Raw genomic sequence first — 27,738 nt, forward strand, 5'->3', positions numbered from 1 at the left:
TAAGAACTTAAAAGCTAAGTGGGCTGAGCATCCCTGCTGAGATGCCAATTCCATTTCACCGACTAACGGGTAGGTCAGACTGAATCTAACCTTCAGATGGCTAAAACTAAGTGAAATGGGTCCCTCTCTAAACTTTAATCTGTGACATTCTTGTACTCTGTTTGCTGTAACAACCTCTGTAATGCAAGGGTGCTACACTTCTGGTGTAGGCAGACAGATGCTTGCCAGTAGTATCCATTTACTAGGCAGCAGCTCCAAAAATATATCATTTACACAAATATCTAACTAAGAATTAAGAAGCTGCAGTAAAATGAGGGTTACTTTGCCTATTATTTCACAAGGGGGTTGAAAATATCTTTTTGCTGTACATTTGGCTGGAAATGATCGTTCAATGCACATGAATTCATACCAACTCCTTGAGGTTGCCTCTAAAGTTCGCTTTTATCACCGTTTATTTATTACATTTAAAACTCCTTAACCACATAAGAAAATTACTTTTGGCTTAAATTTCAGTACAATTACCTTTCAGTGGTTGAATTTCCACCTTTGAGATTTAAGGGGATTTTCTGGGGTTTAATGCTTTTTTGTACATATGTTCATTTAGCATTAATGTACTGTTATGCTATAGGAAATGAGGCACTCGTACTTGGAGAACACCAGCTTCTTGTTAAATTCAATCAGCAGACAAACAACTGTGTCTTTGTCACAGAAGCCCAAGTTCAAATCCATAAGGATCAGATAATGAAGAAAAAAAAAAAATCTTGTATGACACAATATGCTTTCACTTTATTTAAGAAGTGAATGCACAAGTATCTAAATCAGATGCTCTGGAACCAAAGCAGTTTAAATGAGTGCACTTTAAAGCCTAAAATATGTTTAAGCAGTTGGATGTTATAACAGCATACACCACATTAAAATTAAGTTAAAATCAGACTTTATTCTGGCAGCTTTAAAAGTAAAAAAGAAAAAAAAAAAAAAAAACACACCACACACAAATAAATGGCCCTAAGGTCCAGAAATATTTTTAAAATTTGAGAAAGAGGCGTTAAATGAAAAAGAATCAGAATTTATTTTCAGAAACAAATTACCATCTCAACATCCTCATCTTTTATGTTCTGAATATGTAACAGGAAGTGGGAATTGTCAGAGGTATGTATAACTATGCCTAAATTATAGCTATAAAGCCAGCTAGCCTAATTCTTAGGGAACTTCTAGTTAGAACCTACTCAGATTACATGCAGATAATAAAAAGAATTAAGCTAGGAAGCTGAAGGGGTTTTTTGCCCACACGTTATTTAAACATGAATCCAATTACTGAAGTTTCATGGAGCAGCTGTCTCACTCCATTCAGTTTCCCCTAAAACAAAGATGATATAGCTGTATTGCGGTGTTGAACAATCCTCAATTAATGTGGGCAAATGAAATCCCTTCTACAACGTTATTCTGCTGTGGGAGGGGGTGTGGAGGAATCCCTTTTAGCATAATAAAAATGATGGTGATATAATGAGTAATTATTATGGGATTTTATAGCTGGAAGGCATGGTAGTTATTTCAAAGCTATTTGTAACCAACAGCCTTATAAAAAGCTAGAATGTATTACATATGTGCAGAAGGTAACTGCGAGCATGTATTAAATCCCAACATCTGAAATAACGAACGGATGTTAGTTTCTACAGTAACTACCTCTTTATCAAATGTGGGCTGAGAAGCAACTAAATTAATTAATTATCAGCCTTTTAAGAAAGCAGAAGTGAGGACTTAAAAATAAGCTGCCATGAGATGAGAGCTCTCCTCTCCTTCTCTGACAGCTGTATCATTCCCTTTCTTCCAGCAGCAATCTGGTTTTCTGGAGAAATGTATGGGTGGACAAGCCCTGGTAGATTAATTAGTCCCAGTTGCCATTTAAAAAAGGGCTGATGCCAAAGAGCAGAGCCCCCAAAATGTGGTATTGCCAACACCTAAGATGTGGGAGAATGGGATCACAAGTACCCAGGTCCTGGATTCCTGTGATTAATAAAAGAGCAAACAATGGGATTTCTTTCTTTTCTTCTTAAGAAAAAAAAATCTGAAAAGGAAAAATAGAAGCAGTAGCATCTCTCTAAGTTTAAAGTCAGTCTGTACACCAGCCTTGAAATGTATGAACTACTTTACAGACCACTGAGAACTTTTAATTTTTGGCTTTATCTCCCTTGCTTTATAGAAATATCAGAGATGAAGCGTGAATATCCATGGGGACTATGGAAGTGGGAGATGCACCTGAACATGGGTCTGTTGCTTCGAACAGAAGAACTGCTCTGAATACCACTTTGAGGGGGTGACCTCAAAGAGGATTGTAAAACAGCCCCTTTCAAAGTCAGTCTACTTTTTTAAGCAAATCTAAACAGTTCAAGGAATTAATAATTCGATATGAAAAAAAATGAATGAAAGTAATAGAAAGGTTGAAATTTACTAGTTTTTCCAAAAAAGTCTTAGAAAAGACCATTTTTATACGCTTTTTAAAAAAATTGTGATTTGTGGCACCTAGACAAAACTTAGTAAGAACTTCAATGGTATGGGTTAATTCCTCTATATGCTCTCACACACTTAAACACACATTTACACACACTGTTCTAGACCACGCAAGTCATTATAAGACATATAATGAAAATCTAGAAGATTAGATACCTGCCTATGCCCTTTTAATAGATCCGTGGCCTTTGTTTTCTACAAAAACATGCTTGGCTCCTTAGGGTACACTTATGCAAACATCCAGAATTCCCACCTCAAGGTCCGTTAATAGTTTCTGTCCCTCCTCTTGCAGATGTCTCAGTGCCGCTCTGTGGTTTTGATCCACGCAGCAGCAGACCTAGGTCTGCACGGGGAAGCAGCACATCCTCTGACATGATGTGGGCACCTACATTCCTCACCAGCCTATGCATAAGGGGTGGAAGCCAAGGAGGGATTGCTACAGATTCCTTAACATGCTCCCCCCACAAGAATGTCAATACAGAATCCAGTGATCTAACTCCAAAAGGATTGGCAAGGCCAGGCAGCACACATGTGGAGTCAGTGGGTTCAGAAATACTCCCAAGTGTAAGTGCTGTTTTGGGAGGGGGGGGTGGGAAGAGGAGCAGGCAATCAGACCACTTACATCATGTGGCCCCGGGCTAGCTACCCATTAGTACCTAAGAACTTAGCAATAAAACAACTTTTAAGAAGTGGTTATTAACATTTCGGTATAAAAGAATTGTCACTGATGCAGGAAGACTGCATCCTATATCCACATTTTCCTATATTCATCTACTCTTTGTAATCTCTGTTCTGGAAGAGGATAAACTTAGATACACGTTGAAACAATTGTTTTAAAAACGCAAGTGATATACTTGAAAAGCTGCTTGTTGTTCAAAATTATTTTTTCCTCAAGAGCAGGGATATTACATTTCAGTTTTCAGGAATTTAAAGGGACAATGCAACCAACACTGATGCCTGCTTATTGTAACAATATAAACCATAATACTGTTGGCTTGAATCCATTAATGAATTAATCTTTGTCAGAAGAGTGTCTATAAAGAAGGTTCTTAAAAGACCCCAAAGACATTATAGCACTGATGGTTTACCATTATGTGGTATAGCAAAGTTTTACTCAACCAGTTCTAAAAGCAGACATATGGAGTCCATTAAACCCCTCTCTTTTTTGTGGTGTAATTCTGAATGGCTGTATTATGCTACTTATTTAAAATATGGATTGTAACTTCCACCACCAATTAATAAGAGTTCTACTCACTGCATGCAATTTATAAGATGCACAAACTTTGTCATCAGCACCTAAAACTGAGACAATGTCAAGAACTGTATTTCAGCTAACTGTGACAAATAGAAGATTAATATGATGAGAGCTGAATAACTTTGACACTAATTAAGTCAGGGACACACAATTTAGCTGCTGTTAAAGGCAATGAAGAGGTGCTTCTCCTGTAAATCTCCTGATATTTTGAATGGTTTGTCTTTTTTTTTTTTAATGTATACATTGCTATCTTCTGTCACACATGCATAACCAGACTCAACCACAATATTCACAAGGTATTTACATTTAATTCTATAAACAAATATTTTTAAAAATAATCCCACACATGAAACTAATCAACTCAGCTGATCTCCCTTCCATAATAAAAACTGCCTTCTTCACTGGTCCTTCCTCTTGGTGCCACATTCTGCTCTCTTACACCAGCTTTCTTTCTTTCTTTATGCTCTTTTGGACTTCCTGAAAAGCAGTTCAGCCTCAGTCTTACACATGGTTCCTGAACTCAGTGGAGTTCATTATGAGCCTACAAAATCCCTTGCATATACCTTACTTCAAGATCAGGGCTATGATAAAAGATCCCAAGAGGCAAGGACCAGGATGCACGCTCAAGGTTCAAGTGACTATCTTCTTGCAAAGCATCCTACCCAAACAACAAACAGCAAGGAAGTAAAACTTAAGAGAGATTTAGAAAAATATAGCTGCTTTGCACTTGCACATGCACTTATGCATATATAGACTGTCAGTCAAAAACGTCACAGCAGAGACTAACTAAAAGCAAGCAACCCAGGAAAGCTCATTTACCTTTACTCACCCCTCTGTCTCTGGGAAATGCAATTAAAATGCAAAAACCACCAGGTTTAGTAAACTTCTCAAGTAGTTAAGAAGAAAGATTTTCAAAAACACAAATGGGAGTAAAGGAACTAACTCCCTTCTCTTACTGAAAACTTCAAATTTCCAAGCCCATGTGACCACGACATCCAATTTAACATAACAAAAACTAGTACCAAGAAGCGTAAGCTTTTGCCATGAGTTGTAAGGGAATCTGAGAGTCCACAAATACAATCTCACACACGTGCTGGCCGTTAGAAGTAGAAACATTGAAGAAAATGTGAGGGAAGAAAGGACCATCCACTTAAGACTGTTTGTTCTCCTCGGCCTGTGAAGTGTTACAAAGCCACAAAGATGAGAATGTGCAAGGTTCTTTGTGAGCGGACCTGTGTCTCACTGAGCCCATCACCAGCTTGGTTCAGCTCAGAAGGAGACCAAGAGGGGGTGATCACATCCTGGAAGATATTGGCAGTTCATATTTACCAGCACCTGTTAAATATTACAAACAAAGCTGAAGGTGAATGTAAGGTTCCCAGTTGAATGCTTAATCAAGCAGATACTATCACCTGCAACTTTACAGCAACACTATCACAGCTTTTCCCTTCCTATTTTGGCCTCATTGGCTTTATTCTGAATGGGAAAGAGAAAGATCATCTCCATGTGAACCCAAGAAAAGACCTTCCTTTGAAACCCAGCTCTTACATTTTATCTCCTTTTTGTAGTTATAAAAGCTTGAGTACTTCATACAGCAATCATATAACCAAGAACTTACAATCAAATATAACACACAGCAAATGTTCTCAGATGAGTCACCGTACTCTTTATATTCTTGATTTGTTGGCTTCTTTGCAGAGCAATCATCAGCTAATTACTGGGCTAACTATAGAACATCACAATTGTTACATCTGCTCAGACATGGCCATTGAGGGAAAAAAAGATTTTTCATTTCATATTTGAGTTAAAATGAAAGTGTACATAATGATAGTTTTCAAGGGATCTCATTACAAGTGTGTTTCAGCTATGCACAATTTTTCACATAAATATGTCCTTTATGCTTTTAAGAGAACTGCACAGCTATATGATCTACCACCACAACCCTACCTTCAGGGTACTCTCCCAGGTCTTGTAATACATTTGAGCAGATTTGGGTTCCTCAGTTCAATATCTGGAAAATTCCAATAGATCGGTTAACATTACAAAAACAGAAACAATCTTTCTGCAGAACATAGGGTGCAATTTTTTTTATTGCTTTTGCATCCCACACACAGAAAGTGAGCAAGGAGTAATATCAAATGCTACTGCAAAAGGGTTTCCTGGTCTTTTAACCAATATGAAAGCCAACACAGTGGACAAGACAGTTGCCCGCTGTACAACGCCTTGGGATTCACAAAGCACAGTTCATAGCAAGGACCTCTGTATCCAGGAATGTTTCTGGAGCATCTTCCACTGCAACAGCGACCTGTTAAAATCATCATTGTATCAACACAGAAACGCATCTCTCCCTACTGACAGTTGTTCAAATGGCAAAGTACTTGCCAAAAAAGGACTGGCTTTTGTTCAAAGAAAACAATGCAACATGGACAACAGGCAGCCAAGCTGTAACAGCAGCTTTTAAAAGTAGCAGTAAAAAAATTAAAAACAAAACAAAAAAAAAATTAAAGAAAACTAAACAACTTTTTCTGAAGGATTTAGTCTTTTTAAGGAACTGTAAGAGGAATGTCTACTACTGTTACAGATACAGGTACCACTGCTGGTACATATTAAGTTTCCAATTATTTGTTATAACACAGCTGAGAGTGATTAGACAGTTTACATATGACTGCTAGGAGCCCGGTGCACATTATGTGGGCCATCAGGTCCTGCAGCCTAAACACAATTCTTGATTTAATGGATAAATGAATTTTGCTAAACCACTTCAAATACAGGAATGTTTTCTGAATCTGTGCACAGGCTGTTAGTATATTTCCATGAAGTCTCATTCCAAAGAGATCACAACACACTTTGTCAGACCCTATAAAAACTGCACCCCAAAATCCCACACCAATGAATTCAGTACTATTTTCTGTGGCCGCTTGTAAGCTCCTACACTGGCTGATGTCTTGTTTGGCAATTTTCATTTTACTAAATAATACTTTCTATGAAAGTTGTCTGCTTTTCATGAAAAAGGTTTTTTCCTATTTCTCTGCCTAACCTTCCCCACCAATGGAAAACACTTCTTTGTTTTTCTCCACCAAATACACTGGTTCCTTTGCTCTTTTTTCCACATTAGCATCTCTGTGCTGTGGAAGAGTGATCTCTGTCCTAAAGGAAAGGTCTCAGGCTTAAGAAAGGAGCACAAGAAGGCTACAAGTTCTCTTTCACTGTATCTTTTACTGCTCTGTTGCCAGTGCCATGCAACTTGTTCTTACAAATGCCATTACTGAATATCTGAAATTTCTGCTGTGCTGTCTTCTAAGAAGAGTAAGGAAGTAATATGGCAGTGCACTAATGCAACACCAGAATTTTGCAGCATTATTAAATAAGTAATTAATTAAGCATTAATTAGCTGGTCTCAAAAGAATGTGTCCTCCTTCATTTATAAAGGGACTGTCCTTTCACTTACGCAAATGTATTGAAAGTCTGTCTAACTTGGAAGCCAATGCACTGAAATATCTTCAGGACAAATTCCATGGGGAAGAAAGGGAAACTTTAAAAAAACCACATTATGGCTTTCAATATAAACAATATGAAACTCTGCAGTACACAATGGGTCCATTTCTGGAATTACGGACTTCAAAAACTTTTGAAACATCCCACATAATGAAGACCCTTGATCAATGTTCTGTCCTGCACAAATTTGAAGCAGAAGTCTAGCACCTTGACAATCGAAGAGAAAAACACTGCATGGGAAAATTAAAATTGTATTCAAAGGCCTTCAGGCTTCCTTTCCACACACATGCTCTCCACGGATGAGCTACAAGTAAGATACACAGGCTATTCACTAGACCGTACTTTCCAGTTTGAAGCCCAGTGTTTGGAGGTCCATTTTGCCCACTGAGTAACACCAACTAAATTACTGAACATATGGCCACTGAGACCACTATGATCATCGCTTCTAAGATTCTTGTAGCACGTGCTACGGTATCAATAGAAATTCATTCTTTCCTACTTCTTAAGTGATCCGAGTAACACTCAGATTAAGTTTGGGAAGGAAAACCAGTCCCAAATTAAAAGATCATGGTAAAATAGAAGAGCTTGGATTTACTGCTTCACTGACTAGAATTATTTTATTATTAACCCCAATGTAAAAATTTAACCATTCTCATAACCGAGGAGTCTTTTTCTTCTGTAAGACTTACTGAAGAACTCTTCACATTCTTTAAGTTGCCTTATTTCTGGATTCAATGAAGAATACTGAGCTGAAAATAATAAAGCCACTGGCCCTATCTATTTAAGCTATGTCCAGCAAGATGTGATAGGCATCAACATATAATGTCAAACAGTTGAAATTTCTTAAGGCTTTTTGCTCTTAACCCCAAAATAAACCAAGAGCAGATGAGCCTTGTCAACAATTTGCTAGTTGCTTCGTACAATCCGACTACCATGTTCTAGAATGCACATTATATATCTGGTTGGTATTAAAGTGCATAATGAAGAACATATTTACATCCTGTATTTTTCCAATCTTATTCACTATATTACAGGATTAATGGGCCTACACTTAATGTCAGAAGCCAAATTGTTCTAATAAAATATGAAGCATTTATCTACTCTGAGGCTGGAAAGGGCACAGTTTGTTTATTGCCAAGTCTGAAACAATGCTAACAAGAGTGTATGTTACTTAAACTCATTCATGCCCACAGGATTTTACATGCTAAGACTATGCCAAGTAAATGAAACTCAGAAACCTAAAGGAAATCCTATTCTCTTGTTTTTATTAAGCATTAGTAACAAGCTTGGGTCTGTACTGGAAACAGCCTGTTTTCCAGCTCACCTCAGCTACTTCTAAGGTACCTCAGGCCTCATTATAAGCTACATCAGACACGGAAAGTACTGGGCAAATAAACAAAGGAACACAGTCCTACCAGAACCCAGGAAAATCACTGGATAAGCAGTTTGTTCACAGACGTAGCCAACTGTCACAGCATTTCACCCAACACTTGTGAACCAATGATGATATTCTCATTCCACTCAAGTCAATTGAAGATGAGCCATTCATTTCAAAGGGCCAGAATTCTCCCTATATCTTTGCCCTAAAGAACTTACAGAGCACTTAAACAGAGAAGTACACTGGTCTAAAGCCCAAGCATGAGGGTTTGACCATCATGCCGTTTATGGAGAAAGCTTCCAAAGAACATGTTGGATAAAGGCACTAAAAGTAGAAAATACTGAATGCTAAGGAACAGGTCTTCCAAGTTATAAACATCAGAACAAAAAATGGTATGTAGGAGATTGCAACCAGAAACAGAGAACTAGATAACAGAATTTAATTTATTTCTTCTAAGAGATGTGCAGAGTCTTCACCATTATAGCAGTGTTACAAGTCTATGCCAGGAGTTGATGTGCAGTCCCATTTTCCAGATGAAGAAAGGTGGAGACAAGAGGTGGGCTGAACAACTTCAACAAGGTCACATAGGTTGAGAGTCACTAGTGAAAACAGTTCTTCTGTGCCCTGAGACAGCTTCTTATCATTACAGTCATCCTGTTCTAAATCTCCAGTAAAACTGAACATAATCATTGCAAACCCATAATTCATAGAGCTCTAAAAAACTCAAATTAGTAAATTTTAAAAGACTTCAAAACTTCCTACAAAATTTTCTTCCAAAACAAAAATGAACCAATAAAACCATTTCCAATAAAGACAGGGTATTTTGGAGGTTGGGGAACGGGAAGAAGGTGACACTTCCAATAAATATGGAAGCTTCAGCAATAAGCTCAGACAGAAAATGAAGGATTTGCAAGCAAGACAAAGAGCTTATAGACACTTGGAAAAACTGTAAAGGAAGAATAAATGCTAAAAATTATGCCAAAGCTGCACATGACTGAGAGGAGGAGCAGCGAAGCAATCTAATTAGAAATGGGGAAGGTAGAAGGGCAGAATAGGTGTCTTTAGACATATTGGAGAAGCACCAGATTGGAAAATTATAACTCTGAAAACATGCATATATTACCACATATGAATGTATCTGAGTTACACAAAGTTGTATGGAAAAGACAACTCAAACTCTCACTGTTTCCACACTACACAAATACACACTTAGGTGCAGGATGTCACTTTAATTCAATCCAACAGCACCACGTTTTACATCCTGCATGTACTTGGCACATTCAAAACATCCACCAAATCTTCTGTCATCCTCCCTGTTGTCAGCCTAAGGCACCAGTGTTTGAGACATCAGACAATAATGATGGACCAGACTTAGAAATCATGAACTAGAACGGATGGAGCATATTTGTTGTTCAGATACGTATAGCTTTATCTCCTCATCTTGCAGGAATACCATGAAAAATGTAATTAAACGAAGTAGCTTCTGTATTTCAGATCCACTTAAACGACAGCAGGCTGGGTCTCATCCTGACATTTAATGGCTATAGGGCTTTTTTTAATCCAAATCAGAATTCTCTCATAAAGATAAAACATAAAAATGTATTAAATTTACCTGTGCTCTCTGGGTGCTTAGCATTCTGCACATTTCAAGAAGAAATTAAAATTAGTATTTGGCAAGGGGCTACTGTTGTGGTTTTTTTTTTTATTCTGTGGGAATGCACATACAGTCTTAAAAACAGACAAGGCATATGTTTATAAAAAAGCAAAAGCCACTTGGCTCACATTACATAGATTAGGTTTGTGATGTGAGTAATAAGAGACTCTAGAATTAAAGGAAAGATACTGGCAGCTCTGAGGAGGTAAATACAAATATGCTATATACTTTTTTATATTCTAATGTAAGAAATACAAATTTATTAATTTGGAGAATGCCTTAAATTTTTAAAGCTACATTTCCATTTTCAGATAAGTTAAAAGTCAGTAAGGTGTTCAGCTAAGCACCTCTAAAAGCAGACCTCTTTGAAACATCTTAATTTCACAGCTCAAGTCTGACGGGCCTCAAGCCTTTTGTCATTTTCAAAATCTGATAATATAATGATCTAATTTTGGTATGAAATAAAACATAATTTGTTTTATGAATATATAAATTGTTCTTACAGCAATTAAGTCAGCCTACTCCAAATACCTATTTGCATATGAAAAGCTCCATCCTTTGTATCTGAAAGTTAATAAAATATGTCAGGATAAAACCCCATTTAAATACTTTTTCAGACACATGTCTTGTAACAAAAAAAAGGCAGTAATTTCTGCACACTACAGAGCAGTGATGCAGAGTCACACAGGTTTTGCTGTCATCTCTGACAGACATGAGAACGCAGAAGACGTCACATCAAATAGAGCCAGCATGTTCTAAATCTCTTAGATCATTGCCATGGATGCAATGTTCTACGTGCAGGTATGTGCTCAGTCAACAAACCTGGAGGCAGGAAACTGATTTACCTGCTTATTATCCTTCATAATAACCATATACATGCCTAGAGATTAACACTCTAGGACCTCTTAGCCATGCAAATCACTGCTATAATTTAAACTGCACAGGGATAAAACTCTACCCTCTGCACCAGATGAACTGAAGCTTCACAGAAGTGAAGGAAAGACTTCCAGTGCCTGCTTAAGCTGCAAGTGCTCAACATTTATTCAAGAAAAAAAAAAAAAAGAGAGAGGAAAAAACCTTCTTTGCAGACACACATGCAAAAATCCATTATGGGGGTGGTGGGGTTGAAGAATCTCATTTTAAACATACTGACCAGCTCTGGTGGTAAGAGATCCAGGCACCTTGGATTCAAATTTCATGCTCTCACCACTAAACCACAATCCCTGCAGAGCATTTAAGTAAAGCTGTAAAATGGAACATCAAACAGCAAATGCAAAGCTCTAGGATGTACTCGAACACTATCAAGAGCATTCAGCTAATCGGATTTCTCCTTGGCTAAATATACATAAACAAAAGAGAAATTATTCCATACAGTAGAATATCATGGGGATCTCTACATTGTTACTATAAGGAGAGAGGAGATAGTGTTTCTATTACAAACTAAGCATGAATGAAAAAAATCAAGAAACACATTAACATGGTAACAAGCAGTGATGAAAACCAAGTCAACTATGTTTGTGGCTAAACAAAACAGTTAATGCTTAGTCACAATTTCATGAGTTAGCGGTGTGAGATGTAAATGCAACAGAAGGATAACACTAAATAGTTCTGACATTAAATCATTTCAATACAAGTCTCTTGAGAGACATGCTATTCCTCCACAGCACTGCATTCATTGTGTGCTTTTTCTCATTACATATCTGCCAGGCTTAACTGTGACTTGAGGTATTTTTAAGAAGAAAGATCAAGTCCAGAAAGGCACATGCTATGCTGAACCTCACAAAAGCCTAGAATTGATTACCATTTTCTGTAGAAACAGAAACTTTGTAATGAAAATTTTACAGGGAAATCAATATACTGAGCAAAAGCATTGCTCACTCCAGCAGCAGTCAATAATGCTTTAGAGAAAGGCATAAGAAACCTCTTGATGGTAAAGGAAAATTCATCTTCACGTTAAAAGTATTCCCAGTCTGTGATACTCAAGCCTAAACCTGGAAGCATGAGATGAAGTAGTTCCTCTGAAAAACTGTAATCGTAATAAGCATGATTTTTTTTTTTTTTTTTTTAATTTCCACATAAAAGTATTTCGTACTTCATCCTGCAATGGTCAAACCTCCTATTTCGCAGGAATGGCTAAAGCAGCCTGCTGTGGTGCACATCCACCTAGTTCCATGATGTGGGCACAACCCATCATTTCATTTTCTTCTACCCCATCCCAATTCTATAGCAGGGTTGAGTAAGAAAAAAAAACCAAAACACTTGTGACTTGTCTTTTCAGAGATCCTAAGCATCCCCAATCCTCCTTCTCTTTTACCTCATGGAGGAACTCAGGCCTTTATAACCCCAGGACTCAATTTCTACACCTATAAGAGATAGATCTCTCACTTCACAGAGGTGCACAGGAAAGTGTTCTGAGCACTCCAAATCACACAATCACAGAACAGAAGAATAAATGATTTTCAAAGACACCATCACAGTAGGCATGTTATTAAGAATATGAGGCCACTACATTTGCTAACCCCACGTGATCAGAAAACAAAGACCATGGTGGATGAAGTACCATTACTACTAACCACTCCACTGGGTCTTCTCCTGGATTTTGAAGTGTCAATGCATGCATTTTTTTGAAGCTGTCCACATCTAAGGATATTAACTAGACGTGTAGCTGTTTATCAACTAAAGTGCATACACTGAGCTCCCAGCAAGGATAAAAGCAACAGAATGTAGATGAAAAAAATGTTAAGACTTTAATAATTAGAAAAAGCCAGCTGCAGCTAATAAGGAGAAGGAATGTTAAACTGGGATTTTTTTTTTTAATTTTTTTTTTTTTTTTTTATAAACTTCACTGCAGCTGAGACACAGAAGCTAAGTAAATCACTGGACTCTTTCACTATATGACTGCTGGTAGAAAACTCTGCACGGAAAAACTACTGCAGCTGATCTGGTAGGAACACAAGCCCTAAATGGAGGTCTTCGTTCAGGTCAAGCTTTGGCAAATTCTAATCCTTCTCAGGTGACATTACTTGTATCCAACCACATCCAGTTGATCTCTTCAAATATTTTCCTTCCTCTCCTCTTTAAGCCTTCCAGAGTGTGTTTAAGTAGCACAGACTAATGTTATTTTACCCAATGAGCCTCATATTACACGAGGCTCAATATGCAGTAGTTTCACTTAGCAGCTACTTGGAAAGCTATTAAGAGAAAACAATATGAAACCAAATCTGTCTTCAGATTCAGGTTTGATGGAGTCACATTTCAACCCTTTTCCAAAAGCTGAAAAAAACCCTACATATTGATGCCACTGCTAATGTTACAATAACTTAAATAAAAGTTGGAAGCAAAGACTTTTTCCAGGAGTCTGATGGAAAGAACTAAAAGTAATGAAAAAGAGTTCTCAAATACAGCATTAGCAAAGTGAACTACAGCTCTTAAAAAAGTGCCCGACTCTCAGTCCTTCTGTAGGATCCGACAGTAATATTGCACGAGACAATATACCAAAGCAAGCACCACTTCAGAAATATACACTATACCTGAGACAGATTGAAACTACCCCAAGTTTACAACAAAATAAGTGAGACCAGAGTTAGATCTAGTATCTTAATCATTACATTCACAGTGCATTTTTTGGTATTTGTAAATATTTGGAAAAAAATATTAATGGGGGAGCAAGGAACTCATATGATGCAAAATGAGCATGATATAGAGCCTTATTTTTATGGTAACTTTAAATGGCTCAGATCACCCCGACAAACTTAGTTTTTCATCTTCCCTTTGATCTCACCTCTTACATTTCACTTCTGCTGTGCATCATCAGCTTTTTTTGCATGGAAGTGTGAATAGGAGGGAGACGGGAAGCAAGAGGTGGAAGAGGTGCTATATCAAGACTTCTGCTAGAGTGGGAGTATTGTTGAGGGGAAGTGACAGAGCTGGGAAGTCCTGTGTCACTGCTAAATACAGGAAGCTCCTCTGGGTTGAGCTCAGTACTCCAACACAGTTAAGGTGACTGCAACTGCACATGACTCAGTCACGTATCCCAAGGATTCCTAAAGAGAATAGACTCGCTCTGTTTCCTCTCCGCAGCTGACTATTACTAAAAGCCAAGCAGGCACAAGCTAGGTACCCGATACATTTCCAAACCACCTTTCACAGAATGGTTGAGGTTAGAAGGGACCTCTGGAGATCACCTAGTCCAATTACCCTGTTCAAGCAGGGTCACCTACATGCAGTTGCCCAGGACCATGTCTGGATGGCTTCTGAACATCTCCAAGGATGGAGACTCCACAATCTCCCTGGGCAACCTGTGCCAGTGCTCAGTCACCCTCACTGTAAAAAACTGTTTCCTGATATTCAGAGGGAACCTCCTGTGTTGCGGTTTGTGCCCGTTGCCTCTGGTCCTGTCAACTGGGCACCACTGAAAAGAGCCTGGCCCTGTCTTCTTTGCACCCTCCCTTCAGCTACATTGAAGAGATGCCCCTTGAGCCTTCTCCAGGCTGAACAGTCCCAGCTCTCTCAGCCTTTCCTCACAAGAAAGATGTTCCAGTTCCTTAATCACCTTTGCAACCCTTCGCTGAACTCTCTCCAGTATGTCCATGTCTCTCTCATGCTGAGGAGCCCAGAGACAGACACAGTACTCCAGGTGTGGCCTCACCAGTGCCGAGCAGAGGGGAAGGATAACCTGCTGGCAACACTCCTCCTAATGCAGCCCCGAACACCATTAGCTTTCCTTGCAGCAAAGGCACATTGCTGGCTCATGTTCAAGATATTGTCCAACATGACCCCCAGGGCCTTTTCTGCCAAGCTGCTTTCCAGCTGGGTGGCCCCCAGCATGCATTGATGCATGGGGTTGTTCTTTTCCAGGTGCAGGACTTTGCATTTCTTGTTGAACTTCATGAGGTTCCTTTTAATTTCTCCAGCCTGTTGAGGTCCCCCTGGGATGGGGGGATAATTTCCAGAATACTGCTGACACAAGATGCAAATAACAAGACATTTTTCGCAGAAGAACAGACAATATCCTCCTTTTCTTGTACCCAAATCAAGCAAAACTAGATTCCCTTTGACAAAATACAGAAATCTCTGTATTGGGTTGCAGAGATCATGCGAAAGAGATGGATAGAGCATGTGCAGCACAAGTACAGGAAGATAACAGGAAAATTATTGACTTTCTTGCTGAGAGATACAGATGAGGCTGAACTCTGCTACCTGAAATGGAGGAAATACTTTTTTTTTTTGTGCTAGTACATGCCCTCAATGCAGAGGAGCTACATAATCCAGTGAACATGGAAAAGTCTGAGAATCAAAATGGGAGATCAGATACACAGCTTTGTCCCAAATGGTTAATCACAAGGTTATTCAGTGCCTCCCTTTCCTCTCCCTACCCTGTGTCAGTTTTGCTTACTTGAACCCTTCAAAAGAAGTATATATTTTTACTACTACACATCTGTACAGCAGTAGAGATATGCACTGTGTAGCACTAGGTGGCATACAGGTTCTGTTCACCTAAATACGAGATTGTGCACGAGGCTTGCTTCTCAATTTCACAGCACACGTATTGCATTGAAGCAGTTCATAGTTTTCTGTTTCTACAACAATCTATATTAAAACCCCACAAACAAAGCACAATAAACTTGAATCAAAGTAAGTTTTATTGAAAAAAAAAATAGTTACTTTAAACACTACAAAAATGTTGGGGACTTTTCTCATTTTACTTCCCAACTACAGCTACAAATGTTTCCTAAAACTCAGTTCCCAAAAAAACCTCTGAAGACCAAGGACAACAAGTGAAGTTCAGCAAAATCTGAGGCCGAATAAAACAGTTATGATAAGTACTTGTAATTTTGCAGTTTCATTAGCTAAAAAGAGAAGCCATGACCCACTGTCATCACAGCATCAGTGAAGTTGCTGCGCTGCAGCATACTGCAGCAGTGCTGTGAGGAATGTAGTTGGAAGCCAAAGCACGTGTTTAGAAGCACCATTTCCCATTACATGCTTCCATTATTAACTCCCGTACTGCCATAATATTAACATTTCACACTGGAATGCTACTTAGCATTTACGTAAGAGGGATTTCTTTTCTATTACCATTGCCATTGATGTATACAGGTATTAACAAAAAGTTTTATGTGTGGAAAGACTAACAATGAAAGCAATCCCTCTGACTTCCTGAAGGTACCCTCCTACCAGCAAGGCAGATTTCCCAGCACCAAACCCTTTCAGGTAGGCAACAGAGACACAAAACGGGCAATCTGCATTTGCCAATCATCTTAAAAATCACCAAGAAAGATGCATGCAGGCCACGTATATTTCTGATGGCCCAGGCAAGGAGCCTAAGTTGAAGAACTGTCCTGTCATCAGCTGTTGCCACAAGAGTAGATCACAACAGCAAACGCGCACACACAACTACCGTACTCCAAAAGGTGCCTCCCTTTGCATGTCCCTCGGAAGGTCAACTTTCCTCACAGGTGACCATTCAACAAAGCAGGGGAGAGAAGATTGACCATTTTGGAGAGGACAGGAGACCAAATTTAGAGGTAAAACTACCTCCTGAGAATGCTCCTGATGCAAGTATTAAAACTCATGTAATTTGATGAGGACAGATAATTAAGCAAACCTTCTGTAAAATGTTCTTTGGGTTTAGGTCCCTTGTAAGAGTGAAGCATCTCAGATCAGAGGCTATTTTGTAAGTATTCTGCAATAACTGGCAATAGCTTTAAGCAAACTAAAACCAAGTAGCTACTGTGTTGCTGTGCTGTGAACACGACCTAATGCACCTTGGGTGCGTTGCAGAGATCCTGCTGAGTTACACTTACTCTTCCTGAGTCAAAACTGAATCCATGTCCATCGTGTTATTAGCATGCACTGTGTAAAATGAGACTAAACCACGCCTGAACTAGCTGTAATGAAAGCCCAAAGAACATTTCTGCTAGTGGAAGGAAATCCAGGACAGACTCTGCTCTGGCGACCTTAATTCAGTGGTTATTGTCTAAGCAGGGCCAGCACTGCAGGGCCCCATGTCAATTGGGATCCTTAAGTACCATCTCAATATAGATAAAGTGAAAGATGACACAACTTTAATTCCCATTCAAAAGAATCGTAGCTACATACATGCTTGTCAGTGGAATCACTAGGTAAGTCGGTGGGTTTATAATGAAAACATATCACATCTACCAAAAATTTTTTTTGAGTAATACAAGAAAGAAGCAAGAGCAAATCAGTAACACCTATCTTTGCTAAGGGTAGTTGCTGTTTCAGTGGTTTCCAACTTGCCCAGCAAGTTTTAGTATGGACGCATTGGGTGTTGTCAGCGCTGCTATACATGTGCAGATTAATCTGTGCATGCACAACAGCCATTTGTCTGATGTGGCTAGTTTGGGGGTTTTTTGGTATTTCAAAGGTGGCAACCATACGGCTGAAAAGACCATACATTAGTGCAGAGTATATATTTGTGTGTAACATATTTCAGCCAGCATTTCGACTCAAAAAAGAAAATAACATGTCTGCATCAGGAAGTTTATATTTTGTCATACCATGGCAATTCAAACACAAATACTTTTGTCCCTTTGCAGTGTAAAGCAGTACAATTTTATCCCAATATATTAAAAGGTACAGAGATTGTCTTCACTGCTGCACATGGTCTGCTTAGGAGTTAGTGTTCATGCATCTGCCTAGTGATTAAAAAGAAGCACCAATTTAGGCAGTACCTAAAAGCTGACATCACAAACACTATTTATCTTCTAGGTCTCTTCCTCCATCTTGCTATGTCTATGTTTGGGTCTGTTTTTCATCAAGATGGAGAAAATCTTGCCAATTCTCAAGAAAAATAGACAGAAGTTTCTATGAGGTAAATTTGAGACTCATAATCCCTAAACTATACACTCTGGATTATTTCTAGATTTACATGTTTTAAATCCTAGCGAGCAAAAATTATTTTTTAAAAACAGAAAATTATACTAGAAGGATTTTCATAATGTTTTGGATCCATGTTAAATATACATGAGATTTGCTATTACCCTCTTCAAATAACATTCATAATTCAATTGAAAGTGTTTGTTTTGAAACGTAATTATAGAACTGCATGCCTCTTCGAAATATTACCTGTAATTACTTACACTTTGCTTGTTACAGTCATACAAATATCCCACAAAAACAACAACAGGAAAAAAAGGAATGAAAGCAGATAGCATAAATTCCATTTCCTCATAAAAAGACAAAGTCTTACAGATACAACAAGTACTTGGCTCTACTAAAATGGGTATTTCAAAAAGAAATACATAACTGATCAATCACTGGATGCCAAAATTTGCAAACTGCATGATATCAAAAGATATATCTCCTATTACAGTGAAGCAAAGAGCATGAACATTTTTTGCACTGCTCACCAGATCCTAACAAATGGGATCTTAAAAACCTTCCCTTGATCACATAATCAAGGTATCTAAAATACTAGTTGCTTCTCTGCTTTCCCCTAAAAAAAGCAACAAAAACCCCCCATCTCTTTCTCTCCATACTACAATTTTACTCCTTTTTTTATGTCCTTTTGCACTTCACAGTTTGTACTTTCAAGTCCACAAACAAGAGGAAAGGTCAGGAAATACAATCACCAATCTTTTGTATGCTACCACCTAAAAAGAAATTTGAAGCGACAACTCTGCATGTAAGCAACAAGCGCTTGCATCAAAATAGAGTGAGACTAAAGCAAAGCTATGGAGTGTTGCATTCAAGAGTATTTAGGTACAAACACAAGGATGAGGCAACATGACCTGTACCCATCCAGAAAATGCTAGCACCTGCTCCATGGACCACAGTTTGATAAATAAAGGTCAGAGATGTGCACTACTTCAAAATCAAGGTGCTAAGATGGAGCAATCCCAAAATAAAGACATACAATTAAGGCCTCAAACCCTTGTAGTCTCAGAGGAAGATCTACAAAGGAAAGTATTATGCTACTCCGTCATTTTAGATGAGTTAAGTTGTCATCTCCATTCCATGCTCAGAACATCAACTTGCACACCAATTAAATATTTTGAAATAGGATTATGCACAAACACCAATTTTTTGCAATTCTTCCTTCCCACCCCCCATCTCCACTGTAGGAACTGCACTGGAACGGTGACATTAATTTGCGTGTCTGTCAGACTCGTTCTTTCACTCTTGCCTCTCCCGTGTTTGATACTGTGTTGCACCATTATCTGCCTTTTTGGGGCACACACCAGAGAGACCACCACCCTGATCCTTTTCAACTTCATTTCTCCTCTGAGTTTTAAAAAACTATTAGTGCAAATGGACAGGATGGTGCTCAGATGCAAGATCCACTTGACACTTCACTTCCTAAAACGTATTAGTCAGAATCTGAGTATCAAAAACTCATACCACAAGCCTATTCCATGCTCTACACCAAAAATTACTTGGGAACAGGCTTTAAACACAACATTACTGTCCCCAAAAGTGATAAATTTAGTCTGCATGCACAAAGTGACTTTGCAGCACCCAATTGACACTTTCCAAAGCACTGCATCTGCAAAACAAGTACTACAAAGACAATGGGTATACAAACTATGGCAGCACCCAATTTTGGTGTCTAAAGCAGCCCATGATGAAAGGATCAAGCTGTTACGTTTGTGCATTATCGACAGCCAACATGTATGAAGTCATGCTTTTCACTAAGAAAAGGATTAGCAAATACTTGGAGCCTAGACAAATACAGAAGGTTCTCCAACTATGCCTGCACAAAACTTTGAGGTGAAAATAGAGGGCATGCTTGAGGAATTTAATTTAGTATTAAAAAATACCTGAAACTAAATAAATCTCTAATACGAGAGAAAGTATAACTTTCAGGGACCTTATCTGTTAAAGTTAAGAGCTGCACCAACACAATTTTAATATAGGTGAGAAGATTGGTTGTGGTGGATCCCTTCTCATTTGAGGCTGATTTCAGCTTACTTCAGGGGCTAACAATGAAGACATGTACAAGTGAACTACACTTCAACTGTAGATAGAAGTAATCAAGCCATCTTATTTTACTGAGTTTGGGGTATGCTTTATCTGATCAAAGGCAGGCACCTACTGTAGGGTTAGTTAAATTGTACCAACAGCTCCATGGACTGTACCAACTAGCACTACACCAATTATAAGAGAAAATGTAGACATTCATGTTGCAGAGAAGTACATGTAGTCACGTGAATCCCACTCCTGGAGTTTATAATCAAGGATGCATTTTTGGAAAGGGATGTTATGGTCAGCTATAAGCTTCTGAATTTGATGTACCGTACACTGGGAAAAGGTCACAGCCTGTGAAGGTCCGCAGGTTTGAATAGACAGTTCCCTCTCATCTATGGTTAGCTAAGGTTTTGGGGTACTGAAAAAATAGGTAGATGAACAGAAATGAAATGCAGACCTCCATTGGATAGTCAGTCTCTTGGCAGAAATAGCAAGAGAAAGAAACAGCCTACAGAAAGACCACTGTTTATTTCTTTCTGCCTTGAATTTTGATAGTGAACACCTCTTCCACTTTTTAGCTTTGAAATAACGTCATATTTTTCATTAAAAGCCGCTTATGTAAACACCACCGTACTAACATACTTTATTATAGTAATTATACTGGCCTGTATACCGTAAATAACACACTGAAGTGAGAGAAACTGCATTCTTGCTGTTATCTCAGCTTCCTTGTATTAGTACACAGACTCACTTTTGGTATTTGTCATGCATTTTGAGCTGCTCTAGTGACAGATTTCAGCCAAGCCTTGGAAAACATAGATCCCTACCCTTCCCCCAAAAAAGGGAAAACGTAAAATTAAGCCAAGTTTATCAAGCAGACAAAGCTAAGTTCTTCATCACAGTGTAAATCTTCCCACAGGTTTTGCTACAAAAGCATATAAGCATAGACTTCAAGGTCTGACCAGACACACCCATCTAGCCCAGTATCCTAACCCCCAGTGACCTGTAATGGAAGCTAAGGGGATGGGTACAGGCAAGGGGAAGCATACATACAGCGACACTGTGCCAGCACATGCTCCCCATTTTCAGTTTCCACCATAACAGACCTTGAGGCCCCTAAGGGTGTCAGATGCCTATGACTTGCTCCAGGGTATCCCTGCCTGGCCTCTGGTTGCTCAAGAAGGTCACGTGCTGCCAGGGCCAGAAGGATATATTTTAAATATCACAAGCAGCACTGGAAACCTACATTGGGAAACTGTATTAAGCACCTAAATGTAGATGTCGGTTTTCACGGCGAGTCCCGCTCTTGGCGTTTCGAGCATCTCTTCTGCAAATCTTCACAATCCACTTGAGCATCGACTACCCTCCGTAACACTGACTGCGTCATTAGCTAGTTCAGCATTCAGTCATTCACACAGAACTTTTGACTTCTGCTGACATTTTAGTTTAAGAAACTTCCTCAGACTTACCAGATAATAGGGCATAAGTAGCCAAAAGTTTAAAAGTTTCAACTTTTCAAAGGTTACAGTGTTAGGATATTCTTACTGCTGTAATAATGATGTGTATATAAAGAATGCTTAATAACTAACTATCCTAAGTAGTAAGGGGCTGAAGAAGAGAAGCTGCCCTCCAAAGCCTTACTACTGATCACAAGTATCTAGGAAATTACTCCAGAAAGTGTTAACATGTCTCAATTCTCTTACAAATTCTGTTACAGGCATTTAATGTAACACCTGAGGAAAACACATATCTCAAAGTACAGCTTCCTCGTAAGATTTTAAACCTTAATCCACAGAAAAAAAAAGTTAACTGTCCTCCAAATGCAAAACATGTTTCAAGTTCAGAAAGAGGAGTAGAGAATAAGTAAAATATTTGGTATTTACTTCAATTAAGTATTTCCAACAACACAGGTTCCTTTTTTCCTAATGCTCAAATCATCAATCTTTCCCAATGCCTGCCCACACAATCCAACTGAGACAGGTTCCAAGGTTATCCCTGTCTCAGGTAAGTACCTAGTTAGGAAAGCTAAATCACAATCCCCAATATCCAAACAGGATTTTTCTTCTAGTTGAAAATCCATGTGACAGCTTCCTATATTAATAACTGCTTTGCGGTCAAGATTCCCATTCCTTACATTAAGGTGATACAGATTTGATTGACATAATTTTGATTCCAGCTACTGTGTTCCTCTGTGTATGCATAGACCCCTATAAACACCATACGCAGAGCTATATTGAGCTCTGAGAAACACCTGAGGAAATTTCCTTCCCCAGGCACTCCTCCAATTTCTACCTGTGGATATTTTGCCATCACCACAGTCACTTACTATTCACTCATTGCCACAGGTATTACCCCTTTGTTTATGTACCTCTAACAGAGTGGGAACATCCAGGAGATGAGTATGCGCCTTAGCCCTCATGACACTCCTTGAATATGAACCAAAGAGAAAGACAAGTATTCCACACCCACAGTTTTTCTTTGAGTTCTTGGATACAGGTAACTTCCAGTTTCCCAGTGTGAACATGTCCTATTCCCATCTCTCATTATTGCAACATTGGTCTCACCAACTTCAGGGACCCTCTCCATACTACTATCAAGTCTTCCCATCAATGCAGGCACTGCGGTCGCATTTATTTTTTTTTTTTTTTTCCTCGTGGAATTTTGTTAGCATCTAATTTTTGACAGCTGTTTACAATGAACCCTATATTCTTTTCTGTCAATGCTTTGGCAGAATACCATCACTCCTCCTGGTAAGCCAGTCCAACAGTCTTCATTTCTACATACTCCCACTTTGATTTGTGGTACTCTTTGGGAAAGTTGTTTTTATCATGTCTCAAAGACAAGGGAAAAACCACTGGTCTTTCATGCACCCCATGAAATGCTTAGACGTGAAGCTGCTCATCTTATAGTGACTGCTAAAGAGACATCTGAAGAAAAGGTAAAAATTTTCTTTGAAATGAAAAAGTGAGTAGGTATCCAAGAGAAATGAAAAATCAAGTTATACCATTAAACAAGAAAGGGAAAGGAGGTGCTCTGATATTAGGCTAAGCCAGCTGTGAGATTACACCACTGACCTTTAAACTCAGTAACCCTTAAATATGTTTCAGAATAGCTTCTTCAGGAAAGGCACATAATCATAATTACCTGCTCAGGACGGAGGCTTCCAGAGGGAGAATTTGCTGGGTTGTTTCAAGGGAAGTAAGGTTCTGCTCCGAGCCAACTAGGCAAAGCAATATTCTAATGAGCTGCAAAAGCAACTAAGACCCACAGTGGAGTTAGCAGAATCTGTCGATTATGATGTATTTAACAAATAATGTTTAATGAAGTGGCACTGACTAACGAAACACAAATCAATGCCAGGTAGGAACCACATTCCAAACCTTAGTTTTTCATTCCACTTCTACTGCAATGTTGCACATCTTGGTTTGGGAAAGGGTTGAAAGCAGAGGGGGAATGAAGAAATCAGGGAACGTCCCCCCAAATTTACTAAACTCTTGCTCACTAGAGTATTCTGCGTCAGCTACAAATCCACACAAACTGCAATACAGGCATCTATACTTAAAGTTTACTGTACATGTAGCTGCTTAAAAAAAGAAAAAAACAATCAGTTACACGTTATATTTGCCCATAATTCCAGACTAAATGCAATTGATTTCTACCGCACAGGAGACTTATTCTATGCCAAAAAATTTATTTCATTAAGAAAATGATATTACGGAGCATCTGAGATCATGTAACAGACAAAATAGAATGCCAGAGAAATTTTAACTGCCAGTACCCCACAGTGAATGCCTGATTATTTGCAGATGGGATATGGAAAAATTGTGAAATTATTGGAATTTTGGGTCCTGTACGAAAGCATTACTTCAGACTGCATGTGTCATGGCAAATGTCTATTATAATTTGAATACATTCTTAGATTTTGCTTTCAGTGCTTAGTACTGGCTAGGCTTACTTCTTTAGACTTATTAACTGAAAAAGACTGCATTCTTCAAAGCGCAAAACAAAACCCTTAGGTGATAGCACAAAGCAGTGCTAGTAAGTCAACAGTCAATACTGACGGTACTTATCCAATAACTAAACTAAAAACTAATTTAAATCAATCTCCTTTGGAAAAGCCAACTGTTCAACAAGCACAACAATTGGTCTAAGATCAATCAGCGAACATGAGATCAATTAAAACCAGCTTAAGTTTTTGTAGGAGGACAATTCACACAACTCGAGTTAGATGTCTATTCATTTCAATACTCCCACAATGCAATCCTTAAGCTCTGTTGTAAAGCAGAAATACCACTATCACCCTCCGCTGTCTAGCCAGCACTCTAAGTAGTTCCACATTTAATTAAAGACACAGTATACCCTTTGTTAGCACAGATAGTCTGGTCACTTTAAAGGACTGCTATCGTTTTAGCCACACACACAAAAATTAAATTCTGGAAACCATCTGTTGAAAAAACATCGAAACTAAATTGCTTTACAATTTTATTTGTGCCTACTCTGAAGGTGACATATGGATGAGTGCAAACTATTTTCCTTTCACAGGTTTATTACTATTTGTACCGGCTTAACACTGGAGACGCGAGCTCGCTCTCCTTCCAAACAATTGCAGCGAAAGCGCAATTTTTTTCAGAAATACGAGTTTCTCAGCAACTGAGCCACCTGATTTCCAGCTAACTTCAGAAGCGGGAAGGGGAGGCATGGCCGAGAAAACAACAGGAAAAGGGATAGCAAAATAGTTCAGAACATGCGGATCGGAAAGACGTTCTACACTGAAGGTGTACCTCCCTCCCCCCCAAAAAAAAAGAGAGAGAGAAAAAGAAAAACCGCCACAGCCGACCCTGACAGCTGGGGAAGAGCTGCAGTAACCTTTTCGTCCACATGGGTGCTGTACTGGCACATTTCACCGCTCCGAGTCCCGAACTCCGGTAATCCCGACACCAGCACTTCGGGAAAACAGATTAAACCCTAACGCATCGTTCCTCTCGTGTTCCCTCGCAGGGACGGATCCGCACGCGCTTCGAGCAAAAGCTGGCGCCGCAGCCATCCCCCCCCACACACCCCCCACCCCCCTGCCCCGACCCCCCGGCCCTGGAGCGGCGCGGTTCGCTCCCCCGCCGCCGGCTCGGCCGCCCCGGCCCCGCGGCGGCGGCGCGGCGGGGCCGGGGGTGCCCGCCGCCCGCGGGGGGGAAGGGGAGAAGCCGCCTCCCCGCCTCGGAACCGCGGTCACTCCGAGGATGCTCCACGGAAGGCAGGCTCAAGTTCGGCCCCGCGGACACGCCAGCCTTAACGGCGGGGGCTAACGGCGAACCTCGGGCTGCCGCAAGCCGTTAGACGGCGTGCGGCGGCGAGACCGGCGACTCCCGCCGCTCGCTGCGGCCGAGGGGCCGGCGGCGGCCGGCGGCAGCGCCCTTCCCGCGGCGGGCGGCTCCCAGCGAGACCCCCGGCTCTACCGGCCCCGCGGGGGACGACGACACGGGGGCCGCGGGGGGGACGGGGACGACGGGGGGTCTCGCACCTACCGCTCGACGTCCCCGGCGGCCCCACGCGGGTCGCGGAGCGGCCGCGCCGCTCCGGCCGGTCGCTTCCCATGGGCGCTCACGCCCGCGCCGCGCCTCCCGCTCCCGGCCCGGCCTCCCCAGCAGGAGGGCGGCGGGCAGCCCCGCGGAGGGGGTCGCCGCGCCGGCACGGCCCCGCGCCCCCGGGCTCGCCGCCGCCCCCCCCCGCTCCGTGCGCCGGCCCGAGCCCGCGGGCGGGAGCCGGGGCAGCCGTTGCGCGCCCCGCCGCGGGGGCGGCTCACCTGCCGGCGAGCTCCCCTTCCTGGGCGGGGAGGGGACGGGCACGGGCACCGGCACGGGCACGCAGCCCCCCCGGCAGCCCCCCGCCGGCTCCGCAAGCGGTGCCGCTGGCCGCCCCGGGCCGGCGTCCCGGGTGAGCAGACGGCGCTGCTCACCTCTCTTGCTGCGTCTCCAGCGGCCGGCTTGGCAGTGGCCGTCATCCACGCAGTTCAGGATGATCAAGGCAAAGGAGAAGAGGCGAAACTGCATCCTGCGCCGCTGGGGTGGGCAGCCTCCTCCAGCGGCAGCGAGGGGCGGCGGCGGCCGGCGGCGTGCGGGGCTGCGAGCGGCGGCGGGCGAGCGGGGGGCCGGCGGAGCGCCGCGGGGCAGCGGCTGCCGCGGGGACCGGCAGGAGCTCACACGCCTCCCGCTTCCCCTCTCGGGCGCTGCGAACTCGGAGCCGCCTCCAGCATCTCCCCCGCGCTGCGGGGAGAGGGCGGAGGGGGGGGGGGGGGGAAAAGCTCGGCTCCTGGCTTTCCCGGTCGCCCCCCTTCGCCGGCGCTCCCCGAGAAACGAAAAAGAGGAAACCCGAAACCCCGGGCCGGGGCAGGCGCGGGGCCGCAGAGCGGAGCCACCGAGCGCCCCAACTTCTCCCCGCAAGCGGCGGGCGAGCGCTGCCGCTCGGCACCCCCCTGCGCCCCGGGGACGGGCTGTCAGCCGAGGGAAAGCGCTATTTATCCCGGCGCAGGGGCGCACCCCGCCCACACGCGCTCAGGTCGCGGGCACGGCGGGGCGAAGCCGCCCCCCCTACCTTCCGCGGCGCGGCCCCGCCGCCATCCCGCCCCGCCGCCGGGGCCGGAGAGCGGCTCCGCGCCGCGGGGCAGCCCCCCGCGGGCAGGCGCGGGCCGGCGGCCGGGGCGCGGGCTCGGCGGGGCGGGCGGCGGGGGCTGCCGGCCACATGCGGGCGGCGGCCGCGCCGGGCTTACCCCCCCCCACACACACACACCGCCGCCGCCGCCCAGCCTCCGCCCGCTCCTTTTGTGCGGCGGGGCGGGGGCGGTCGGCCGGGGGGCAGCGGCGGCGGCGGCGGGGCCGTGCGGGCTCCGCGGGGATGCGCGGCGGCGCGGGACGGAGGTGGTGCTGCGGGACGAGCGGTCCCGCCGCCCGGCCCTAGCGCCGCCCGGCGCCGCGCCGCGCCCCCGCCCCCGCCTCCGCCGGGCCCTAACGCCCGCCCGCCGCTGAGGCTCTGCCTGCAGGCTCCTCCGCGGCGGGCTTCTCCCTCGCCCCGCAAAGCCTCCTCGTCGTTTCCCTGCACGGCTTATAGCCTCGGGAAACCTTGTCCTCCTCGCTTCCCCCTCTCTGCTTTCTTTCTTTTTTTTTTTTCTTTCTTTCTTCCCTCAGCGTTTCATGATTAAGTCTCTTTCTTTTTCTGTCTTTCTTTCTGTCTTTCTTTCTGTTTTTCTGTCTTTCTCCCCTGGTTTTAAGACCTTGATCCATTTATTTTCCCCTCCTTTTCTTCTGGCTTCCTAAAACCCGACCTCGCGCGTTCCAAAGCCTCTTCGCTGCAGCACCACTTTCATTGTCCTGGGAAGACGGCTCTTGAAGTCCTAAAGCATAACTTTAGCAAGTGATTTTCAGCCGTGTCTAGCCACATGTCTACTTGGCAAAGGTACTGCAGAGCTGGTAAAGCGGGAACCCCAGTAGTACAGATAAGAGAGGGTGAAACAAGGGAGCGCCCACG

The 27,738-nt window shown here is 42.1% G+C and overlaps 1 protein-coding gene across 2 annotated transcripts in view; it reads right to left on the minus strand.

Annotated features, from left to right (window-relative positions):
- RSPO2 (R-spondin 2) overlaps window positions 1–27,738 on the minus strand; it is a 120,806-nt gene that overhangs the window by 84,129 nt on the left and 8,939 nt on the right. Inside the window, exons 1-2 of one of the 2 annotated variants that reach the window (XM_049830329.1) lie at window positions 26,809–26,906; window positions 26,174–26,480 (exon numbers count right to left, since the gene is read on the minus strand). The exons of the other annotated variant lie outside the window; for it this stretch is intronic. Of the exons in view, the coding sequence (XP_049686286.1) occupies window positions 26,174–26,267 (94 nt within the window). The 5' untranslated portion in view covers window positions 26,268–26,480; window positions 26,809–26,906. Of the gene's footprint in view, window positions 1–26,173; window positions 26,481–26,808; window positions 26,907–27,738 lie in introns of those variants that run through there. 2 annotated transcript variants of the gene reach the window in all.

The sequence above is a fragment of the Accipiter gentilis genome, chromosome 2 (genome assembly GCF_929443795.1).
Source record: "Accipiter gentilis chromosome 2, bAccGen1.1, whole genome shotgun sequence".
NCBI lineage: Eukaryota > Metazoa > Chordata > Aves > Accipitriformes > Accipitridae > Astur > Astur gentilis.